At 48.1% G+C, this 23,289-nt stretch overlaps 1 protein-coding gene across 4 annotated transcripts in view; it reads right to left on the bottom strand.

The window, feature by feature from the left end:
* The window catches only part of MYH7B (myosin heavy chain 7B), a 43,073-nt gene extending 20,965 nt beyond the window's left edge, over positions 1-22,108 (bottom strand). The window contains exons 1-7 of one of the 4 annotated variants that reach the window (XM_025932668.2): positions 21,336-22,108; positions 4,086-4,180; positions 3,098-3,198; positions 1,490-1,596; positions 1,160-1,303; positions 572-728; positions 234-261 (exon numbers count right to left, since the gene is read on the bottom strand). In XM_025932668.2, the coding sequence (XP_025788453.1) occupies positions 234-261; positions 572-728; positions 1,160-1,303; positions 1,490-1,596; positions 3,098-3,198; positions 4,086-4,159 (611 nt within the window). In that variant the 5' untranslated portion in view covers positions 4,160-4,180; positions 21,336-22,108. Of the gene's footprint in view, positions 1-233; positions 262-571; positions 729-1,159; positions 1,304-1,489; positions 1,597-3,097; positions 3,532-4,085; positions 4,181-21,335 lie in introns of those variants that run through there. The other 3 variants (XM_086702044.1, XM_086702045.1, XM_086702046.1) reach the window with 3 other exon arrangements.
* Between the last annotated feature and the right edge of the window lie 1,181 nt (positions 22,109-23,289).

Here is a 23,289-nt window from a genome sequence, read left to right as displayed (position 1 = left end):
GGGCTGGTGATCACTCTGGTGTTTGGGTATCCCTTCCCTGTCCACCACCCCATAATGCATCTGCCCAGAATAGGGGCAGAGAAAATGCTCTAATTTAGCTTCAGAAGGATACCAGATCCAGGTGGTAAAAGCCCTACCCTAAGCACTTTGGACTTGGGAAATGATTTTAGTTCTACTCCCCTCCTTCCAGGTGGCCAGCATTTCCCACCACACCCCCAGAGCCCCACACTCACGTGATCAGCATGGACTGGTTCTCTCGGTCTGGAGGAAAGGGGAAGAGATAGGTAAGTTAGCCAAGGTGAGAAACCAGTCAGTCAGGAGTAGAACACTTTGGGTATCTGTGGCACTGGGGCAACCCCTCCACCACCCAGGGCCAGAAATGGGAAGGACGAGGTGGGATCATCCAGACAGTGGTAGGCTCCCACTTCGAGAGACAGAATGCTACCCTGGAGTGTCCAGCAGCATCAAAAGGAAAGCAGTGCAAGTGGAGGGAAAGGGGTCCTTTACAGAGGCCTCCCTGGAGCAGGGGTGGAGGTCTTAGGTGAGGGAGAGGAGTCAAGGCGGCTCTTACTGCGCAGCATGTCATTGTAGGCATTATCTGCCACTGCATATATGTGGGGTGGGGCCTCCGAGCGGCGCTTTCCCTTGTAAGCAGCCACCACGGAGGCCGTGTAGACCGGGAGCCATTTGTAGGGGTTGATGGTGACACAGAAGAGGCCCGAGTATGTCTGAGGAGAGATTATAAAATGGGTTATTGAAGGCCAAGTTCCCATCCTCAATCCCCAGCCCTCACGAAACCGTGACCCTTGCAATATTCCCCAAGGAATCACTTAAAGTGCTGCCATACGCTCTGTGGCTGTCCTACCCGCCCCAGCCCTTACTCCGGCCCCGCAGCCCGTAGCCCCACCTCCACATTGCCAAGCCCAAGCGTCTAGCTGCAGCTCCGCCCCTACACTCTGGTAGCCGAACCTCCTCTAGCCCCGCCCCAGCCCGGGGCCCCTACTTCACAGCGACAAGACCTCACCACGTCCCACCTCTAGCCCTGCTCCTTGCTCCTCCCCTCCCCCCCCACTCCCCACCGCGCAGTAGCGCTTCCCCTAGCCCCGCCCCTGCCTCTTTGGCCCCACCCCCACCGAACCCAGCCTGGCCCGTGGCTCACATAGATCATCCAGCGAGCATAACGCTGGCGCAGGTTGTGTAGCACCGCTGCCTCGTTGAGGTGCGTCATCATGGCCATGTCCTCCAGCAAGTCGAAGCGAGGCGGGTTCATGGGCTGCAGCTCTGCTTCGCGCACTAGCAGCATCTGTCCGGGAGACCGTATCATAGGAGACCTTAACGTGGGGTGAGGTGGCAGGCGGGCAGCAGTTGACTGACCTCTGATCTCAGTCTCTTATGCCGGTGCCCTCCCAGACCCCTTTTTTCATCCAGTGCGCCTGCGAGCTGCACCCGAGGGGGCAGAGGAGATAATCCCAGAAGAGGGGAGCCAAACCTTCTGGTCTTTGGTCTCCACATTGACTCTGCCCCCAGTTGCCTCCGACTTGATCTCGGCCTCCACGTAGGCATCCTGTTCATCAGGTACCCAGACCCTCTTCCTCCCTGGTTGGGGGAGAGGAGTGGGGCTTTGAGAAAGGCTGAGGCACATCGAACTGGGGTTCCCAAGCCTTGTCCGTAAACCTCTGCCCCTCCCATGAGCCCCTCTGTCAGGATGCAGGAGTACACAAAGATCCTTCCAGACCCAGGATCCTGGAAGGGCAAAGCTAGGAGGGTCCGTAGGGACCTTGTCAGAGGATTCCCTGACTGAGGTAATAGGCCCTCACCACCCTGGATTACATACTTGGGTTCAGATTCCTGCTTTTGCCATATCTACCCTGCAAGCTCAGGGAAAACTCTCATTCCCTCTGGGCCTGTTCCCTCAAAGGCAAAATGTTACGGGCATCTCCTGAGGTCCCATATGGAGAAGGCCTCAAAATCAGGCACATAATTCTCAGGGGAGCTCTGCCTCTCCCATTTCGCTGAAGATCCAAACTCACTTCTCCTAATTCTGTGGCTTGTGTTCCTTCTTGCCTGGTCAGCTGGTCCCACAACTTCAGGGAGCCCATATCTCATGGTGGTTAAAGGCATGGACTCAGATAGCAGACCACCAGGTTCTGTTTCCTGTCCTGCCACTACTAGCCAAGTGCCTTACTCAGGACCAGCTACATAACTCTCAGTCCCCAGTATTACAATGCAGCACCCCTGTTAAAATATCATTAAACACTGGGGCCCCTGGGTGGCTCAGTCGGTTAAGCATCCAACTTTGGCTCAGGTCATGATCTCACTGTTCCATGGGCTCAAAACCCTGCAGCAGGCTCTGTGCTGACAGCTCAGAGCCTGGAGCCTGCTTCTGATTCTGTGTCTCCCTTGCTCTCTGCCCCTCCCCCACCTACACACGCTTTCTCAAAAGCAAACATTAAAAACAAGTTTTTAAATCATTAAACATTTCAATATGGTGAGAGCTGAGTGTTAAACACAAAGGCCCTTCTGAGTGTGATGCCCTGTGCAACTGCAGAGGTTGCACACCCATGAAACTGGCCTTGGCCCTGGTCCCCAGCTCCCAGGTTATTGAGATGATGCATGGAAAGTCATTCACTCTGGGCCTGGCACAAAATAAGCACTTGATACACATTGCCTATTGTTATTATTGTCCTATGAGCAAACTAGGTCATAAATAGTAGTCTTTATTCCTGTCTTTGGCTTTAGCTCTATGGAAAACACTAAAAATAACTCCAGCACAGGTTTTACGGACACCAGCCTGCATACTAATCACTCCCATCTCAGAGGCCTCGGGCTCCAGCCACAGACTGCCGCTCTGGGAGACAGGGAATATTGTCCCATTTTACAGAGGAGCAAATCGAGGCTTGCTCACAAACATGCAGTGATGTACACAGAGTCTCAGGGAATGTACCCTTAAGGACCCCAGACTCTGAGGGAAAGGGCCAGGGCTAAAGCTTTGAAGCCAGAGTTCCCCTTCAGCCGCAAGCTCAGTTTCACCCCTCCCCACTCCTGGTCTGACTCCATAAGGGCAATACCATGGCCGTGCCCTTCTGCCTTCACTTACCATCCCACGGGACAGTGTGCACCTTCATCAGATCCTGGTAGCCCTGGCGGAGGTAGCGGGCAGACTCCCCAAGTTCACTCACATCCATCATGGCGGTGGCACTGAGAGGTGGAAGATGAGGGACTAAAAATCTTGGAGGTTCAAGGCAATCCAAGGCATCAGGCACTGGAAGATGGCCGTGACGGAGGAACTAAGGGACCCAGGGACCCCAAACAGGGGTGTGATTCAAAACCCACAAGACCTAATACTCAGTGATTCCTCGGGGGTCCCCATCTCAGCCTCCCTGGTGAGCCCCCAACACACATACACACACACACTCAAACACCAGAGCATCCTTTCCCAGAGATAGAGAGAAACTTGTGCCCACCCATGGGTACCCTCACCCTGTGGTTCCAACCTCAGCCCTGATCACCCACCTCAGCACACGGTGAGGGCTGGGAGTTGGGCTACCCCTTTTATTGCCACTGTCAAGGTCAGCAGAGGAGAGCTATGTCAGCAATCTCCACGTGTCACAGCCCCCCCAGCCTGGCCACAGGACACAAAAGGCAAATTCCCTTTTATCTCCACCAGCACGGCCCCTGGGCTATTTTTACCTCCCATTGTCATGGGATCACAAAGGCGGAGAGAGACACTCTTACTAAGAGAGAGGGAGGTTGGGATTCAGAGACTGATGGGGCAGGGACAAAGCCGTGAGAGATCCGGCAAGACTGAGGAGCCCAGAGAGAGAGAAACTGAGTCACAAGGAGTCTGGTCCACCCAGAAAAAGGCTCACACCCCCAGAAACAAAGAGCAAGGAGACTGAGTGAGAGGAAACAACAGAGTGCCTTCTGGGACTATTTGGCACAATCCTCTTTATACGCCCAGGGAAACTGAGGCTCAGAGAAAAGAAAGCACTGGCAAATCTCACAGATAAGTAGTGGCAGAGACCAGATCAAAAAGAGAAGCAGAGAGAGTAAGATATCCCTCTCCAGTACCTGCATGCTCTTACCTCCTACCTCTATCCCCATCTCCTTGGGGTCCCCTGGGGAAATTGTACATGAAGAAAACTAGACCTGTGACCATACATGTAAAGAAATGATTTGGCTGAAAAGAAAGCAAAAGGAGGAAATTTAGAACAATTAGAAGACATTCAAGATTCCCAGGAAATCAACTTCCCACTCTTAGCCCCCTCCTGCACCCCACTCTCAACAGGGGTTCAGTGTGCTGGCACTCAGTCTGCCTGATATGGGCTTTGGAATACATCAGGGCACTTCCAGGCTGTCCTGCCCATCACCCCATTCAGGCCTTGGTGACACCACAGAAATTTATGGTCAGAGAATCAAAGGATCCTGGAACTCGAGACAGTGGACACATAGAACTACACAGGTCCAGAGCCAGGATTCCAGCCAGATGTCAGGCTGTGCCCACACAGAGAAATTCTCTGTACCATCTGGCTACCAATTCCAAATATGCATATGCCTATATTCTATACAATATATAGAAATAACTTCAAAGACCCATTTTCAACCATACATAGTTCAAAACCAGGTAAGCTGATAAAAGCAGAAGAGTGGTCCTCTGAGGGAGAGTAATGAATGGATGAGGCACAAGAGCAGCCTCTGGAATGCAGGAAACACTATATACTGAGCAAAGAGCAGTGTGTTCACTCTGTAAAACTAACTGAGCTGTACGTTCAAGATGTACCCACTTCACTGCATGTATGTTACACAAAAACTTTGTTAGAAATGCATGGCCAAATTTGGCAATATCTATTAAAATTACAAATGCCCAGACCTTTTTAGGAATTAATCCTATAGATACTCTCCAAGTTATGAAATGATACAGCTCTCCTTTGGGTGACATTTAGATTGTCCCCAGTCTTTTTGCCATTATAATCAGGGATATAGTGAATATTGCCATACAGTCTGAGTTTCTGCAAACTAAACACACCCTATTCAAGAAACAAATTACCAGCAACCCCCCTCTTTCATTCACCACTCCCTCACCTACCATCCTGACTTCTAATGTCACAGATTAGTTTCCAAAATTTCTATGAATGGAATCCTACATTATGTATTCCTTTCTTCTTTTTCTCCACATTATATTTGTGAGGACATCGTTCTGTTTTGATTCTCTTCATAGAACGTAGGTTGTTTCTGGCCTGCCTCCCCACCAACTAACGGGCAAGAGCTTGGTCTATATCCCCAGCACCTTACAGAATGCCTGCACACAGCAGAAAGTCAATAAGTGTGTGCTGAGTAAGAGCATGAACCCAACTTGATAGATAGTTTAAGATTATAGGGTTTTGTTAGGCACCTGGGTGGCTCAGTCCTTAAGTATCTGACTTCAGCTCAGGTTGCAATCTCACGGTTCATGAGTTCAAGTCCCACATTGGGTGAGCACAAGCCCCACTTCAGGTAAAACACAAGCACCACTTCGGATGAACCCTATTTCTCTCTCTCTCTCCCCCTCTCTCTCCCTCTGTCCCTCCTCCTGACATTCTCTCTCTCTCTGCCCCTTGCTCATTTGCGCCCCCTTTCTCTCTCCAAAAAAAATTTTTTTTTAAAGATTACAGGGTTTTGGGGCAACTGGATAGCTCAATCGGCTAAGCATCTGACTTGCTTTTGGCTCAGGTCATGATCTCACAGTTGATGGGTTCGAGCCCCACATCAGGCTCTGTGCTGACAGCTCTTCCCCATCTCTGCCCCTCCCCTGCTCACTCTGTCTCTCTCTCAAAAATAAACAAACAAACAAACAAACATTAAAGAAAAAGATTATAGGGTTTTCATCTCCTTATTTAGAGAAAGCCCAGAGGGTGGGAAAAACTCTGCTTGCTGTTTGAAGATGCTCAGAAAGCAGGGCCTTCTTTCTTAGGGCCTGAGCAATAGAATTAGCCTGGAGAATTAGAACCTCTAATGAGTCTAGCCTATACCAAATATAATGTGGGTCTGAATTCTAGAATTATCTGTTCAGTGTATAAACCTGGGGCTGAGAAACCAACCAAAAGAAATGGGTCTAGAACTGTAAGTTCACTTCTACTACACAGGGCACACCTTCCTGCTGAGATGAACACACAGACAAAAATGACGAAGCGATGGGGAAACCCAAGAGGCACCTAAGAGAGGCACGAAATGCCACAATCTGCAAGGACTTAAGGCACCAACCTTAAATATATGAAGAGCTGTCCTGTAGCATACGAAACCTGTGTGACTTGTGTGTCCTCAAGAGCAGGCCAGTGGGGTGGTTACAAGGAAGCAGAGTTTGGATACATACACAGAAAAGGGTCTTTTCATACTCAGAGCCTGTCAGCCATGGAAGAGGCGTCGTAGAAGAAAATGAGCCTGCTAACAGCAAGGAGGAATCAAGCAGAGGTTGCACAGGGCTTGAAGCTTTGGACTGGGCAACCTCTGAGATCTGCTCCAACTTTAGGATTCTAGGATTTTAGAACCTCCGGAAGCTTCGTTTCTTCACCACCGCCCTCTCATCCCAACCAACCCACCCACTGAGTAGCCAGTGTAGACACTCCAAAGTCTTTCTTCCTCCCTTCTCTTCCCAACATTATGAGTACAGAGCCAGGACTATATGTACCTCAGTTTCAAATCCTGTCGTGTTAGAATCGGTATCACTAGAACCCTGAAGTGCTACAATCCAGGGGCAAAAGACTTGAGGCAAATATAACAAAATGTGTACAATGGTTTCTTAATTGTTCTCTGTACTTTCCTGTACCTTTTCTATTTCTCCCTGCCTGCCACCCTTTTCCCCAATTCCAGTTAAAGACAGTAGGGCATTGGGAATCAGGAGCATCAGGTCTGGAAGGGAAATCATCTCGTCCAGACCCTCTGCTTAGCTGAGGACACAGAGGCCCTGATGGGGACAGAGGGAGCCTGGGCCAGACCCCAGGATCCCACTCCTGAGGTTAGCTCTCTACCCAAGCACACGGAAACCAGCAAAGGAGAAGGCAGCTATGGTGAGGACTGGCATGAAGGCAGCTGGGTCACCTGCAGCCTGGCCTGCAGTGTGGGGTGTCCACCCTCCTGGCCTTCAGAGACTCTCTCCAGAAATCGCTCTAAGAACCACGATCTTCAAGGGACTTAAATAAGATGCTGATAGTGCTAGGAAGGACTGTCAGGAAGGGCTCAGCCTCAGGCATTCCAGCCTCAGTGCTCCCAGGCCCCAGACCAGCCTGTTGCCACCCTCAAAGACAGCAATGCTGTAAATCCCTTATTTGCATCCCCCACAGAAAAGCCCAGGAACCTTGGGCCTGACTAGGAACAGAGTTGGGAAGGAGGAGCAGGATCCAGGGTAGAGAGTAAAGCGGTGAAAGATAGAGATAGGCAGTCTTAGGATATGGGGAGCTGGAGCCAAGCCAGACACCATGGCCTCCGCGTCCCCTATTTCTCTCCATCAAAGGCCTCAGATAAGCAGTTTTGTGGGGTCCTGGAGCTCACAGCTTAGTAGCAGCCAGAACTGGAGGCAGCTGCTAAGCTGGGGCTGTTGGGGGAGATTCCCATGAGCAATGAGCTGATGGGGCAAAGCCCAAAAGGGACATACTACCTCTGGCTTCTCTTCTTCTAGCCCAAAATGCCACTGGAGGAGCTGAATATTGGAGAAAGCAAGGGCAGGTAGGGAGACAGAGAAGATAGGATTTGGGAGCCAGCCCCAACCGGAAATGTATCTGTCACCAATGCTCCTCAGTCCCTGGATATCCTTGATAAAGACATTGAAGGACTCTGTTAAAATGCTATCTCAGCTGGGAGGATCACATAGATTCAGGTGAACATGCATCTGGTGCCTTCTATTCTGTGCCCAGGATGGGAACCCAATACTCTCTGTCCAGGAAAAGAAAGACACCCACAGGAGATGTCAGAATGGAGGGATGTGAAGGACAAGAGCAAGTCTGACACCCAGACGGACAAGGAGAGGGGCATGACAACAAGGTCCCTTCCCTCATAGAGCGGCAGTCAATGAACAAGCAAATACAGTTTCTAAGGTAATTCAAGATCGTGGCACAGGATATAAAGGCACTACGGTAACGCGGTGGAGGGTCATGGGGGTGGGGTATACAGTACTCAAGTTGGTCAAGGAGGTGGGGCTCTCTGAAGAGGTGACATTCAAGGTGAGACCTGAGGGACGAGAAGGAGCCACACAAAGAGCCAGAGGAAGAACATTCTGAGCAAAAGTAGTAGTAAATACAAAAGCTGTGAGGCAGAAAATAGCATGGTGAGTTTGATGACATCACAATGCTAGTGCCGCTGGAGCGGGAACAGGGGGAGAGTTTTATTTTATTTTTAATGTTTATTTATTTTTGAGACAGACACAGAGAGAGTGTGTGAGTGGGGAAGGGGCAGACAGAGAGGGAGACAGAAAATCCCAAGCAGGTTCCATGCTGTCAGCACAGAGCCGGATCTGGTACTTGAACTTACGAGTACTGAGATCATGACTTGAGTCAAAACCAAGAGGTGGATGCTTAACTGACTGAACCACCCAGGCACCCCTAGGGGGAGAGTTTTTTAAGGTAGGGTTACATAGGTAGGCATGAGCTGGATCACTGAGTCTTGTAGGATTTGAAAGGGACTCTGGACTCTATTATATAAAGTACAGCGGGAAGCTGTCAGGGCAAGAGAGTAAGTGGTCTGAGGTTTAATGATGACCACCCTGGCTGCCATACAGAGAACGGACTGGAATGCTGCAGGCAGAGCTGCAAGGAGGCAGTGGTCGTCCAGGTGAGAGAAGGGCACCAAAGGCAGAGGAGAGGGGACACAGAGCATGAGCCCTAACTCCAAGGCCAGAGCAGTCACACAGGTGGAGGCTTGGCCACGGGAGGCACACAGGGAAGGGAGGCCAGGTGGAGCAGCTGGGACTAGACTGTGAACGGCCTCAGAAGCCAGATTAGGGTTTAGCGTTCTCCTGCAGGAGTTGGGGAGCCATCAAAGGCATTTGTATTTTATGTTTCTCATCAAAGAGCTCTGAGCAAGGACATTTGACAGCATGGTCAGATTTATGTGTTCACAAGATCCCGGTGGCAGCTGGTGTGGAGGATGGACTGAAGGGGCGAGACCGGTGGCAGGAAGACTTACTTAGGAGGTGGCTGCCATAACAGTCCAAAAGCAAAGCAGTGAGGCCCTAGAGGGGGGCCCTCCCCTTGGCACCCTGTGGGTGGGGGGGGCCCTGCTCATCCAAGGCTTGTCCCCCTCCTGGGGCCCTGGGCAGCTGCAGAGAGCCCGAGTGGGCCCCGGCTCTGATGCCTGAGCAGAAAATAGGATGAGGGCTGCCAAAAGGCATCAGGGGTGTTTATCCGGAGGAGAGATGCCTCAACGTGGTAAAAGGTTACTTGGTGGGGGGGAGGTGGGGGGGGACCAGCTGTCCCCCATCCTCACAAAGGACAAAGGAGGGGACTGTGGCTTCAGCTGCATCAAGAGGGAGGGAAGTTAGACACACGGTTGGGGGGGGGGGGGGAATGTCCTGAGGGGCATCAGAGGCTAAAAGGACCTTTAGTGATCATGCAAACCAACTCTCTCATTGAACGGCTAAGGAAACTGAGGCACAGAAGAAGCGGATCCTTGCCCAAGGTCACATAGTGAATTAGATCTACGACTAGACTCAGCAGCACAAACTCTCCCTTTCAGAGACCCCAGGGGCCCCCTGGATCACTCCTGACTGCCCTACTTCAGACTGCCCTAGAAGAATCTGGGGTGTGGCTGCCCCAGAGAGAAATGTGCATGTGTCACCCTCCTGGAGATAAACAGATGGACAGAAAGACCTTGATGCTGGACTGAAGTGGTCTGGACCCTAGCATAGGTTCTGGTCTGGGGCTCTGATTTGTTGTATCCTGGAGTTCAATCTTTGCCTTAGGCCCTCACTGTCTAGATAGCTCTCTCTCTGCCTCTGCCCACACTCCCAACCAGTCTCTGTGTTTTTAGCATGAGGTGGGAGTCTCTTGTATCTCTCATGGGTCTTGGTCCTTCTTTGTCACCCTGTCGTTCTCTGCCCTCTGAGACTCTGTATTTCTTTGTCTTGACCTCTGACTCAGTCTCTCTAGAGCTGGGCTGGACTGGGCCAACCTCCCACCCCCAGTGGGCCCTCACTGGTAGAGTGCCCCCATGTAGACAATGCTCGGGCCCAATGCCCAGGCTGGAACAGGTGACAGCAGCTGTGGATCTATCTATAGCTCCCTTGCCCTTCAATTGTTCCCAACTTCAAACAATGGCTGGGCCCTGGATTACAGACACCCCCCACCAGACTTGCTGAAATGGATCCTAGGGGGCAGGGGATGAGAATCACGAGGCCCACATCGTGATCTCTTGTAAGTATCTATCTCTGTGTGGACCTCCATGTTCCACTTATAGCTCTGGGCTAGAAGGCCTTTCAGCTCAGAGGCTGTGTGAGTAAACGATCAATGGATAAGGGAGAAAAGTGTGTGCAAACAGCAGGCCTGTACTTGGACATGTGGGTGTGTGTGACGTGTGTTTCCCTCCTCCTGCTTTGGTTGACAGACACATGTGGACACTGGGGTGCCAGTTCCGTGAGGGCAAAGACCTAATCTTTTTTATTCTCTGCTGTATCCCAGCCTGAACCTGGCCATGGTGAGTGTTCAATGTACATTTCTTATTTCTTTTTTAATATTTTTTTGAGAGAAAGAGAGAGCACGTGCGCACACATGAGAGCAGGGGAGGGAGAGAGGGAGAAAGAGAATCCTAAATAGGCTGCACGCCCAAGGCATAGCCAGATCTCAAAACTGTGAGATCATGACCTGAACCAAAATCAAAAGTTGGACACTTAACGGACTGAGCCACCTAGGTGTCTCTCAATATACATTTCTTACCTTGGCCCTTAGGGAGAGTAAGGGGGTGCTATGTAGTGACAGGGCTCAAGCATGAGAGGCAGTATAGGGTAGTGATGAAGAACACCTTAAAGTCAGACTGCCCGGGATTGAATCCTGGCTCTGCCAATTACCAGCTCTGAAATCTTGGGAAATTATTTAACCTCTGAACAATGGAAAATCGTAAAAAAGACCTACCACAACACAGGATTCTGATGAACACTATAGGAGTTATAACATCTGAAGTGCTTAGTTACAATAGTGCATGCCAGGGTAAAGACTCAGTAAATTACTGTTCTTTACAACATATATCATTAAGTGAAAAAAGCAAGGGGCAGAAGAATGGATGGGATGTGCCATCGCTCATGCAAAAATGTGGGGATAGAAGAGTCATGTATTTACGTGCCTACCTATGGAGGGACCACCTTTGCTGGTAAGAGCGGTGGCCTCTGGAGAGGGGAATAGGCGGCTGAGGGCTAGGGAAGGGAGGGAGACTGATTTTTTTCTTGGTTACCCTTTTATACTTTTGAATTTTGAATCATGGGTATATATTATCTAGTTCTTAAGGATTCGCTAAACGAATAAGGTTCACTTCCAACATGATCCTTGAAAAAGCAAGCTCCTATTCTGTGCCAATGGGGAAGGCCTGGTGAGGGCCAGTCCTCAGGGTATGGGCTCATTGACCTCAGCCCTGGGTCTGAGTCTATGGGTCACCCTCTTTCCTCCAGCCCAATAGCAGGCAAGACACATCCATGCAAAACCATCCCAGAGCAAATGGTAAGCCAGAAGGGAGGCTTTCCAGTTTCTAGGCCAAGCACCAGCAGAGGTGGCAGGGGCGGTGGAAACAGGCTCCTGCCCTCTTCCCTGGCCCCAGACCCCAACTCTTCAGCCCAAGCTATTCTTAGAGGCTAGATAATGCCAGCAGTTGCTGCTGCTCATATTAGCCTCCAGAGCCACTAGCACTGACAGGCCCAGTGCTACCTGCACCCCCTGGTGTGCTGGCCTCTCTGCCAGGTGTGGGCATCCTGCTGCTCTATCCTCTGCACTGCAGAGGCCACACATATTCCGGCCACCACAGGTAGGTGAGGGGACTGGGTAGTAGTCTCCTGCAAGACTCCCCTTGCCAGGTAGCTGGGTGGAACAGAAAGGGTCAGAGTGAGGGGTATCATCGTGCTGATAGATATTCTGGCCCAACCACAGGTTCCAAACTATGCTTAGAATATGAATGGGTCTATGGGCACAGGCTAGACAGAAGAGCTGGGGTGAAGGGAGGGCAGAAATAATAGCATGGAGGGGGCCTGTGTACAGAGGAGGGAAAAAGCCAAAAATAGGTCTAGGGAAGAGATGGCAGAAGAGGGTCTGATAGCACTGGCTCTAAAGCAGACTGTCCAGGTCTGTATTCTACTTGCTATGTGACCTTGAGCAGGTCTCTTTTCCTCCTGGAGCTTCAATTTCCATTGTAAAATGGGCATAACCTTATTTCATTTGGTTGTAAAGCAGAGTCAATTATATAATGCATATAAAGAGCTTAGCCTCTGACTGCCATACATAAGCACATATAAATGTTTGGTGATTTTATCATTAGCTCCATAAGGGCAGTGATGTTTCTTTTTTTCAGCTTTGCACCTGCAGGCACTAGACTGGCACACATTAGGAATGCCTCTTCAAGTCCTTGCTCTGCTATTTACAAGCTAAGTGACCTTGAGCAAGTTACTTAACCTCTCTGAGCCTTGGGTTCCTTCTCTGCAAAATGGATATATAAAAAATACCTCCCTGGGGCGCCTGGATGGCGCAGTCGGTTAAGCGTCCGACTTCAGCCAGGTCACGATCTCGCGGTCCGTGAGTTCGAGCCCCGCGTCGGGCTCTGGGCTGATGGCTCAGAGCCTGGAGCCTGTTTCCGATTCTGTGTCTCCCTCTCTCTCTGCCCCTCCCCGTTCATGCTCTGTCTCTCTCTGTCCCAAAAATAAATAAACGTTGAAAAAAAAAATTAAAAAAAAAAAAAATAAATAAATAAAAAATAAAAAATACCTCCCTTATAAATGTTGCTGAGAGAAATAAAGAAACCAAAGTGCTTATCCCAGAGTAAGAGGTCAGCAATGTGAACACATGATCGCTGTGAGTACATGTATGTTGGGGTAGTCTGGTGGAGGAGCCTTGGGTCTCCCATTCTGGGGACAGAATTTGAAGCAGTGTTCAGGGCAGCCAACATTCTGGAAGAGATATCCTAGTGGGCCTACCAGGTGTAAACAAAGTCCCAGAATCTTGTAAGACCACAGCCATACTACCCCTCAAATCCTATGCCACAGTCCAGGCCCTCCCTAGGATCTCAGGATCAGAACAGGTTTATCTCAGCCAGGGTCAACTTCCCATTTAGTTGAGTATAACAAACACTCTCTGATGCCCCCCAGATTGGGACTGGGTCTGGTCTTGTTCCCAAGGTCCAGGAGTCTGTCTAGTAGAGGAGACAGTCATGGAGGAGGCACAGAGAGTTTGTAACAATTGATACAGAACATCCCAGGGGAGGGGCAACCTGGTGGAGTAGAGAATGAAGGAGTAACATCTGTCCTTCTCAGAAGACCAAACAGAGGTGGAGTGGGAGGAGTGGGAGTGGGTTGTGGCTCTGCCCTTGCCCTTATGATAGTGGTGTCAGCTCAGGAGGTGAAGGACAGAGAGGCTCAAAGAATTAAGCTCAGAAACCAACCCAATGGGTCTACTCTGGGTCTCTTGAAGTGTTTAGGGTGACCCTGCACTCCTCCACATCTCAGGGAATACTGCCCACCTCTCTGTGGAGCTGGACTTTGCTAACTTAAGGGCAAAAAGCCTCCTTGCACATAGCCCTTGGGATTTTTTTTAAGTTTATTTATTTCTTTGGAGGGGAGGGCATATGCACATGCAAGTGGGGGAGAGGCAGAGAGAAAGAATCCCAAGCAAGCTCCCCACTGACCTGAGCCGAGATCAAGAATCAGATGCTTAACCAACTGAGCCGCCCAGGCGCCCTAGCCCTCAGGATTTTTTATGTGGGTTGAGAATGCTGTCTTACAAATATCTCTATTGTCCTACCAATACTTTGGGCCTTAAATTTCATTTTTTAATTGAAATTTCTTTTAGGTAATTACATATTCACAATTATAAGAAACAATACAGAGAGATCACCTGTATTGACATTGATACTATCCCCCAAGTTCATTCAAGTTTTCCCAGTTTTACATATACATGTGTGTATGTGTGTGTATTAAGTTCTATACAATTTTATCACCTGTATATGTTCACAGATCCACCACTACAGTTAATATTCTGAAGAGTTCCAACAACAAGACACCCTCCTCCCTCCCATCCTTAACCCATCCAAAATTAACCTCCAATCTGTTCTCCATTTCTAAAATTGTCAATTCAGGGGCGCCTGGGTGGCTCAGTTGGTTAAGAGTCCGACTTTGGCCTAGGTCATGATCTCGCGGTTACCTAGTTCAAGCCCTGAGTCAGGCTCTGTGCTGACAGCTCAGAGCCTGGAGTCTGTTTCAGATTCTGTGTCTCCCTCTCTCTCTCTCTGCCCTTCCTTCATTCATGCTCTCTCTCTCTCTCTCAAAAATAAATGAATATTAAAAAAAATTTTTTTACTTGTCAATTAAAAAATGTTACATAAATGAAATCATACAGTATGTAACTTTTTAAGATTCACTTTGTTCACTCAGCATAATTCCCTGGAGATTAATCCAAGTTGTTGCCTACATCAATGATGTGTTCCTTTCTGTTACTGAGTAGTATTCCATATTATGGATGTGCCACAGTTTGTTAAAATTTTACCTGTTGAAGGATACCTGGACAGCCCTCAGTCTGAGGTGTTATCTTATCACCTGCATCCTAGGAGGCCAGGGTCACCCACATCCTCCAAATTCTTGTTCCACCTGTCCAGGGACTTCTTGAGACCTGGAAATGGGCAGATCCTACTCTGCACCCCAGCAGCCAGCTCAGGACTTGGCATAGAAGAGGTGCCCATGAGTGCCTGCTAAATGGGCCATGTCCACTGGGCTGGGGGCACCTGCCTCTCAAGAACCATCTTTTCCAGGGGGCCTCTCACTCTGCTCCCTGTTGCCCTTTCCACACCAGGCCCAGTGGATTTCATAACTCATGTTTCTCACCCACCCAGGCCTGGACAAGCCTCTCCGTTCTTTGATCTCTTGGGTTTAGCTGAGCCAGGCGAATGATATAGCACAGTGCTTACAAGTTCTGGAGTCAGACTGAATGAAAACCCTCAGTTACTCTGTCTCTTTGAGTTACCCTGTTTGTCATCTGTAAAGCAGGAATACTAATAGCACCTACTCCATTGGAATTAAGTGAGATAATACTCATAAAAAAGGCACAATGCCTCACACATAAGTGTTTAATAAATGATCATTGCTCTTCTTTTTCTTATTATCCTTTTCATCATTCCCAAACTCAGTAGAATAAACAAGAGAAATACATACCACCAATATCAAGACTATGAGAAGGTTAAAAAAAAAAAAAAAAAAAAAGGTCATTCCTAGACTATGGGACCCCATTCTGATCCTTCTCTCTCTCCAGCTCCTTCCCTTCTTGGTGAAATGGAAGGGCAGGACTACAGCCTCCCCCTGGAGAGAGGCTCCCATTACTGGTGTCAAGGTGACAATTGCCTTCTCCCATTTATAGGGTTGTCAGTCTCACCCAACACTTCCTAGCTCCAGAGTCTCCCTATAACAGCCAGCACAGTGTAGGCCCAGAGCCCTGCCATCATCTAGCCACAAGCAGGGTCACAGGGTCATCTCCTCAAAGAGCTGCCTCTATTCTGCTTTTGTGTGCACCTGCCTATCCAACCATGCAAATATTTACTGAAAAAGAAACTTTGCTATTAATCTGGGAAACTCCAACAAAGTGTCATTTCACACCCACTAGACTGGCAAAAACAAAAAAGCCTGACAATACTGAGTCTTACTGAGGATACAATTCTAATACAACAAGGGCAATTCTAGTACATCGCTGGCAAGAGTGCAAATTTATAAAACCACTTAAAAGAGATATTTGGCATTATCTAGGAAATCTGAATATGCTCATGACCTTCAACACACTGCACAAGGAGGCACATTTTAGATGGTTTATCATTTGTAACAGCAAAATACTAGAAACAACCCAAGAGACCATTCACAGGAGGAAAGGTAAATAAAGTGTGGTTTTTATGCAGCGAACCTATACAGCAGTGAAAACAAATGAACTAGTTACCCTGATCAAACGGATGACTCTCCCAACATAAGGCTGAAGTGACAGCAAGCTGCACAAGAATGTAAACAATGTTACCATTTAAAGTCCAAAAAACAGAAAAAAATTGTATCAAATAATGTTTAGAAACACACACCTAGTAAAAGGATTAAAAATGCATAGGACCTACCTCACACCATATACAAAAACAAACTAAAAATGAATCAATGACCTACATGTAAGAGTGAAAACTATAAAACTCTAAGAAGATATAGGTACAAATCTTCACGATTTTGGATTAGTCAATGGTTTCTTAGATATGATACTCAAAGCACAAGCACCAAAGGAAAAACAGATAAACTGGACTTCCTCAAAATGAAAAACAGTGTACTTCAAAGGACACCGTCAAGGGGCATCTGGGTGGCTCAGTCTGACTCTTAATTTCAGCTCAGGTCATGATCCGAGGGTTGTGGAATTAAGCCCGGTGTTGGGCTCCATGCTGAGTGTGGAGCCTTCTTGGGATTCTCTATCTCCCTGACCTGTCCCTCTCCCCCGCTTGTGCACTCTCTCAAAAAAGAAAAAAAAAAAAAGGGACACTATCAACAAATCAAAAAGACAATCCAGAGAATGGGAGAAACTACTTGCAAATCATGTATCTGATCAGGGTCTAAGATCCAGGATATATGAAGAATTCTTATAACTCAACAAAAAAAGACAAATAACTGAAATTAAAAATGCACCCTCTCTTTTATTAAGTGAAAGAGAAACTGAGTCAAAAAGCAGTCTAGGAGGGCTACTTGTGTAGCTCAGGTGGTTAAGCATCTTGATTTCAGCTCAGGTCATGATCTTGCAGTTTGTGGGTTCGAGCCCCACATCGGGCTCCATGCTCTCAGCAAAGAGCCTGCTTGGGATTCTCTCTCTCCCTCTCTCTCTCTCTCTCTGCCCCTCCTCTGCTCATGGTCTCTCTCTCTCTCTCTCTCTCTCTCAAAATAAATAAATAAACTTAAAAAAAAAAGTAATTTAGGAGTAGAATGGTGGTTGCCTATGACTGCTTGGGAGAGGGGAACGGGGAATTATTGTTCAATGGGTACAGAACTTCAGTTGGGGAAGCTGAAAAAGTTGCTGAAGCAGATGGTGGCGATATCTGCACAACAATGCGAATGCCACCAAACTGTACACTTAAGTGGCTAAAATGGCAAATTTTACGTATATTTAGCTATAATAAATTTTTTAAGTAAAACAAAATTAGGCAAAAGATGTGAATAGACAAAGGAGATAAACAAATAGCCGATAAGCACATGAAAACATGCTCAGTATCATCAGTCATTAGGGAAATGCAAATTGAAACAAGTGACACTACCTCACACCCACTGGGATGGTCAGAATCAAACAGCCAGGCAGGAACATGTGGTAAGAATGTAAAAATTGGAACTCTCAGACATTGCTGGTGGGAATGTAAAATAGTGCAGCCACTCCGGAAAACAGTCTGGCAGTTCCTCAAAAAGTTCAATAGAGAGGGGCGCCTCGCTGGCTCAGTCAGAAAAGCATGTGGCTCTTGATCTCAGGGTCGTGAGTTGGGAGTCCCACATGGGGTATAAAGATTACCTAAATTAAAAAAACAAACAAACAAAAAACAACTTGGGGGAAAAAAAAAGGTCAACATAGAATTACCCTGCGAGCCAGCAAGTCCACTCCCCGGTCTATTCCCAAGATAATTAAATATAGCCCCACAAAAACCTGTACATGAATGTTCACAGCACCTTCATTCATAATAGCCAAAAAGTAGAGACAACCCAAACTTCCACCAACTGGCGGAGGTGCACAATGTGGTATATCCACACAACGGAATACTGGTACACGCTACAACACGGATGAGCCTTAAAGACATAATGGTAAGTGACGCAAGCCAAATGCAAAAGGCCACCTACAGGAGTCTGTTTATATGAAATGTCCAGAATAGGCAAGTCCATAGACACATGACGCAAATTAGTGACTGCCAGGGGTTGGAGTGGAGGAATGGGGAGGTGACTGCTAATGGGTATGGGGTTTCTTTTGGTGTGATGGAAAAGTTCTGGACTTAGAGGGGTGCCTGGGTGGTGCAGTCGGTTAAGCGTCCGACTTCAGCCAGGTCACGATCTCGTGGTCCGTGAGTTCAAGCCCCGCGTCAGGCTCTGGGCTGATGGCTCGGAGCCTGGAGCCTGTTTCCAATTCTGTGTCTCCCTCTCTCTCTGCTCCTCCCCCGTTCATGCTCTGTCTCTCTCTGTCCCAAAAATAAATAAAAAAAAAAAACGTGGAAAAGTTCTGGACTTAGAGAGTGGTATTGGTTGTGCAATCTTGTGAACATACTAATAACCACTGAATTGTATACTTAAAAAGGTTGGATTTTATGGCATATGAATTATAGCTCAATAAAAAATTACATAGAATAAACAACAAATTTAGGGGAGCCTTTATTCCTGAGGGATTACAGTTGTGGAGGAACACGAGGCCTTCAGCTATATTAGCAATGTTTTACTTCATAAGCTGGGGGGTGGGAATACGGGTGTTTGTTATACTAATCTGTATATCCTTCTTAATGTTTCATCATAAATAAAATTTAGAAGTATTTACTGAGTGTCGACCTGGACCAGGGCTACCTGGGTGGTTTAATGGTGGGTAAAATCAGATCCCATCCTGCCCAAAAGTAAGTGGGTAAGGATAAGCAGTAAGTGGAAAAGAAGGGCTGTAAGTAAGTCATCTCTCCTTTCTGGGCTTCTGTTTTCTCATGGATTATTTTATTTTAAATGTTTATTTGAGAAAGAGAGAGACAGAGAGAGAATGAGCTGAGGAGGGGCAGAGAGAGGTAGGGATAAAGTATCCGAAGCAGGCTCTGAGTTGACAGCAGAGAGCCTGATTCAGGACTCGAAATTACAAACCACGAGATCATGGTATCAGCTGAAGTTGGCCACTCAATAGATTAAACCACCCAGGAGCCCCTATTTTATTTTATTTTTAAAGTAATCTCTGGGGGCCTGGGTGGCTCAGTTGGTTGAGCGACTGCTTCAGCTCAGGTCATGATCTCACAGTTCGTGGGTTTGAGCCCCATGTCAGGCTCTGTGCTGACAGCTCAGAGCCTGAAGCCTGCTTCGGAGTCTGTGTCTCCCCCATCTCCCTGTTCCTCCCCTGCTCGTTCTCTGTCTCTGTCTCCCCAAAATAAATAAATGTTAAAAAAAATTTTTTTAAGTAATCTCTACACCCAACTTGGGGCTTGAACTTACAACCCTGAGATCCCGAGTCACGTGCTCTACTGACTGAGCCAGCAGGGCACCCCTCCTCATGGATGAAATGACAGCTGGACTAGAATCTTGTTAGTAGAAAGTCTCTGAGGGTCCTGGGGGCTGAGGAGTGTCTCTCCCCTTTATCAGACCACAGTTTCAAGAACTGCTTATGCACGATGAGAGCACAGGCCTGGAGTCAGCCCTGGTGTCATCAATCACTGCAAGTGGGCCTAATGCAAAGCCCAGCTGAGTCTCTAGTTCTTCTTGGTAAAAGAGGGACAGTAACTTCTCCCTCTCGGGATTACCATGGGGTGTAAATGAGATAACACATATAACGTGTCCAGGACAGGCCTGGCACACAGTAAATCCTCAACACATGGGAGAGTCCTCACTTTGATTCCACAGGCATTTCCTGAGCAGCACTGCTGGGCCAGGTCTGTACTAGGGCTAAAAGACAGAGGAATTCCACCGAATGGCCAAGCAATGGCCCCCCGCCAGGTGGGGAGACAGCCCCATAAACAACAATACCAGGCAGGGTGATGTCATTGCTAAAAAGAGACAGCAGCCACGCACGCACAGAGCAGACCATGTGCAACGCAGACCCCAGGACAGGCAGAGATGTCCCAATCGAGAGGCCTAGTACGGGCTTGGAGAGAGGCCCTCACCGTGGGAAAGACACATACCAACTGAAGGCACTGGCCTCCATTCACACTGCAGTGCAGCCTTCCTAGTGTCTTTTCAGTGAATTCAGACTCAACTGTTCCCACAAATCCCAAGAGCAGAGACTGCAATAGATTCAAAAGTCAGCTTTAGGAAGCCTGTGCACATGTGGGAGCACAGTGGCTAACCGTGGGAGGCTGCATGATCTCTGGCAAGTCAGGGCACATAAAAAGTGATATAACTGTAAAGCCATTAACCAAATACCTGGCAATTGGTGAACAGATTAATAAAGATTAATTATAGTTAGGGAAAAAAAATAGATTCCATTTTCAAAGTGAGGGTAGTGGGATTCAGAGAAGTGAGAAGGCTTGCCCATAGTTACACTGCTAGCTTTGGAGGCAGGATTTGAACTCAGGTCTGACACATCAAAGGCTCAGTGCCTCATAATCTCCCTCTGTTACAGAATCTTCAGGAGGCTCTCTGTAGTCCACTAAATGGAATCTAACCTTGCTGTGGAGAGGGGAACTAACAAAGGTTTGGGGCCAGAGAGACCTCAGGCAAGTTCCCCAATCCTGGGTTCCTTGATCTGGGACCCCTGAGTGGGCTTAGGGAGGTTTGTGAATTCCTCCACACGGTGTGCCAAAAGATTGTGTCTAATGGAGATTCTCAAAGGAGAATTTTCAAAGGCTTGTTACCTCAAAAGTAACAAGCCACTGACTTGGCCTCACTTGGCATGTTTTCTTACCTACCCAAAGGAGATACAGTACCTACGTTGAAAAGCTGTGAGGGCATTAAATGAAGTAGTTTATGAAAAGTACCCAAAACATCCTAAGCTTCCACCTATGTTGGTTTCCCTGCCTTTCTCCCTCCCCAGCTTATTTCTATCATTTAGCAAACGATATTGACTATCTACTATGGAGCAGATATCACTCCAGGTGCTGGTGGTAAAGTGGTGAACAGGACAGATATTGTCCCTGTTCTTATGGAACTCACATGGTGGAGAGAAACAGACAAAATTAGTAATTTCAGATACTAGTAAGAGCTGTGAAAAAAATATATATACTGATGGGGTGGGAATGGCATCTGAGGAGGAAACATGTGAATGACAAGAAGTCAGTTATGCCAAGATTTAGGGGCAAAGCCTCAGGGCAAAGGGAGCACAAAGACAAAGCCTCACTTGTAAGATGCTTGGTCAAGAGCCCCTCACACTCCCACACCTTACTCCCTGCACCACAAACTAGGACCCCTTGAACAAGTCACATAACTTCTAAGACTCAGCTGCCACATCTACAAAATGGGAAGAAAGACACCTTACCTGCCACAATGTGAGGGGACTCAGTCAGAGGGCTGTTAAGGTCTGGGATCTTCCCCAAGTCTCACCAATAGACACCTGATACACGTCATTTGGCACCCATCTTGGAGGAGGGGAACCTGCAGAGAACCCTGGGTGATGATTTTTTATTTTAATTTCATGCTGCACTAGAAATAGTTTCCTTTGTTCCTGGTGAACATGATGGACTTTTCCTGACACCCAGGGCCTTTTATAGTAACTGCTGCTTCGGGCTCTTCCTCAGGTATAAAAGCAGACAAAGGAAGGACATCATGGAAACACTGTCCTGCCCATAACCAGACCACCTGTCCCTTCCCTCCCCCCAAGAAGATTGGAGGACTCAGCCTGTCCTGCAGACAGAGGGTGTACAAGCTTTATTTAAGGAGGTGGAAACATCCTGGCCCCTGGGTTGGGCCACCGATTTATAATTAGTTGTAGTTCTCCCTCCTAAATGTCTCTTTAACCTGTCCCCTTCTCTCCATCTCCTCATTGCCGCACACCTTAACTCCCTCTGAGCATGCTTTCTGGCCTTAGTCTCCCCACTTCCAAACCATTTGCCACACTGTAGCCAGCACCTAACAAAAAATCGACCAGGTCTTTCCCCTGCTTAAAACCCTTAGGCAGCTTGGGGTGCCTGGATGGCACAGTCGGTTAAGCGTCTGACTTCGGCTCAGGTCATGATCTCACGGTCTGTAAGTTCAAGCCCCACATCGGGCTCTGTGCTGACAGCTCAGAGCCTGGAGCCTGCTTCAGATTCTGTGTTTCCCTCTCTCTCTGCCCCCTCCCCTGCTCACGCTCTGTCTCTCTCAAAAATAAATTAACATTACAAAAAAAATTTTTTAAATCCTTAGCTCCCCATCATTCACTGGAAAAATGCCAAATTTCTTAACCTGGCATCCAAGGCTCCCTCGCCAAGAATGAGCTCCTAACAGCCTGATCAACTCCCAGGCCCTCCTCAGTATCTATATCAAACTCCTCAATGTCTCTAAAATGAGCCTAGCCACACTTTGAATTATTTGCCTTTGCGGTTTCTGTTCCTGCTACTTGCAACACTGTCCCCATTCCTGCCTCTTAACTCCACCCTTACTTCTTTCACTGCTTACACATTCCTACCTAGCCCTCCAGACTCCAAAGCCCTCCCTGATTCCCCAGAAAAGCACTGTGTACCGGTCTACCTTCTTAATCAGATGTGAAAGCTGGGGTTCTCTCTTAGTTACTGTTAACTTCCCAGAGCTTGGACTGATCAGTTCAGGTTACTTTAACTTAAAAATTCATATCAGGTGCTTCACATTGAGAAGATCCTATCACAATCCGGAAAGAAGGAACAGTTAAAGAACTGGAGGGCTGCCAAAAGGTAAGATAAGAATAGGGATCAAGAATCTGCATTCTCAAAAAGTGCCCCAGATCCTGATGCAAATGATATTGGGCATTTTGATATACAATGCGTCACCCTCCAACGTTCCCAAGTTAAAAATTGCTGGAAAAATGAAAATACTTTCCTTTACCTCTACAGCTTTTCGGCAGCTGTCCCGAGGTTAGAGAAATCAGGTGGGCTTTTATGGGACTCAGCTGGGTGTAAAACAGAACCCTGGGTTCCAACACTGGCTCGACCCCTAACGTGCTAAGGTACCCTGCGCTGGGGTCTCTGTCCCTTTTCTGGGCCTCCCTTATCACACCTACCCCCACCATGTGTCCCTGAGGCAGTGACTGCCCCATTCTGGGTATCAGTTTCCTCATCTTACATTGGACGTCACCAGATCTGACATCCCACTAGCTCTGCAAACCCGTAACTCCTCACTGACCCAGCCTAACTCCTCCCCTCCTTCCCAAGTCCTCTCTCTGGATCCAACCGAGGAACCCTTAACGCCAAGGCTGCTCACGTACGGACTGACCCTTCCCGGTCGCCGTCCAGCTCCACAGGCACGTCTCCGCCCCCGCC

This window comes from Puma concolor, chromosome A3 (genome assembly GCF_028749965.1).
Source record: "Puma concolor isolate L17-30 chromosome A3, mPumCon1.1.hap2, whole genome shotgun sequence".
NCBI classification, from domain to species: Eukaryota; Metazoa; Chordata; class Mammalia; order Carnivora; family Felidae; genus Puma; species Puma concolor.
Note: the sequence above shows the minus strand (reverse complement) of the source record. Positions and strands in the feature narration are given on the sequence as shown.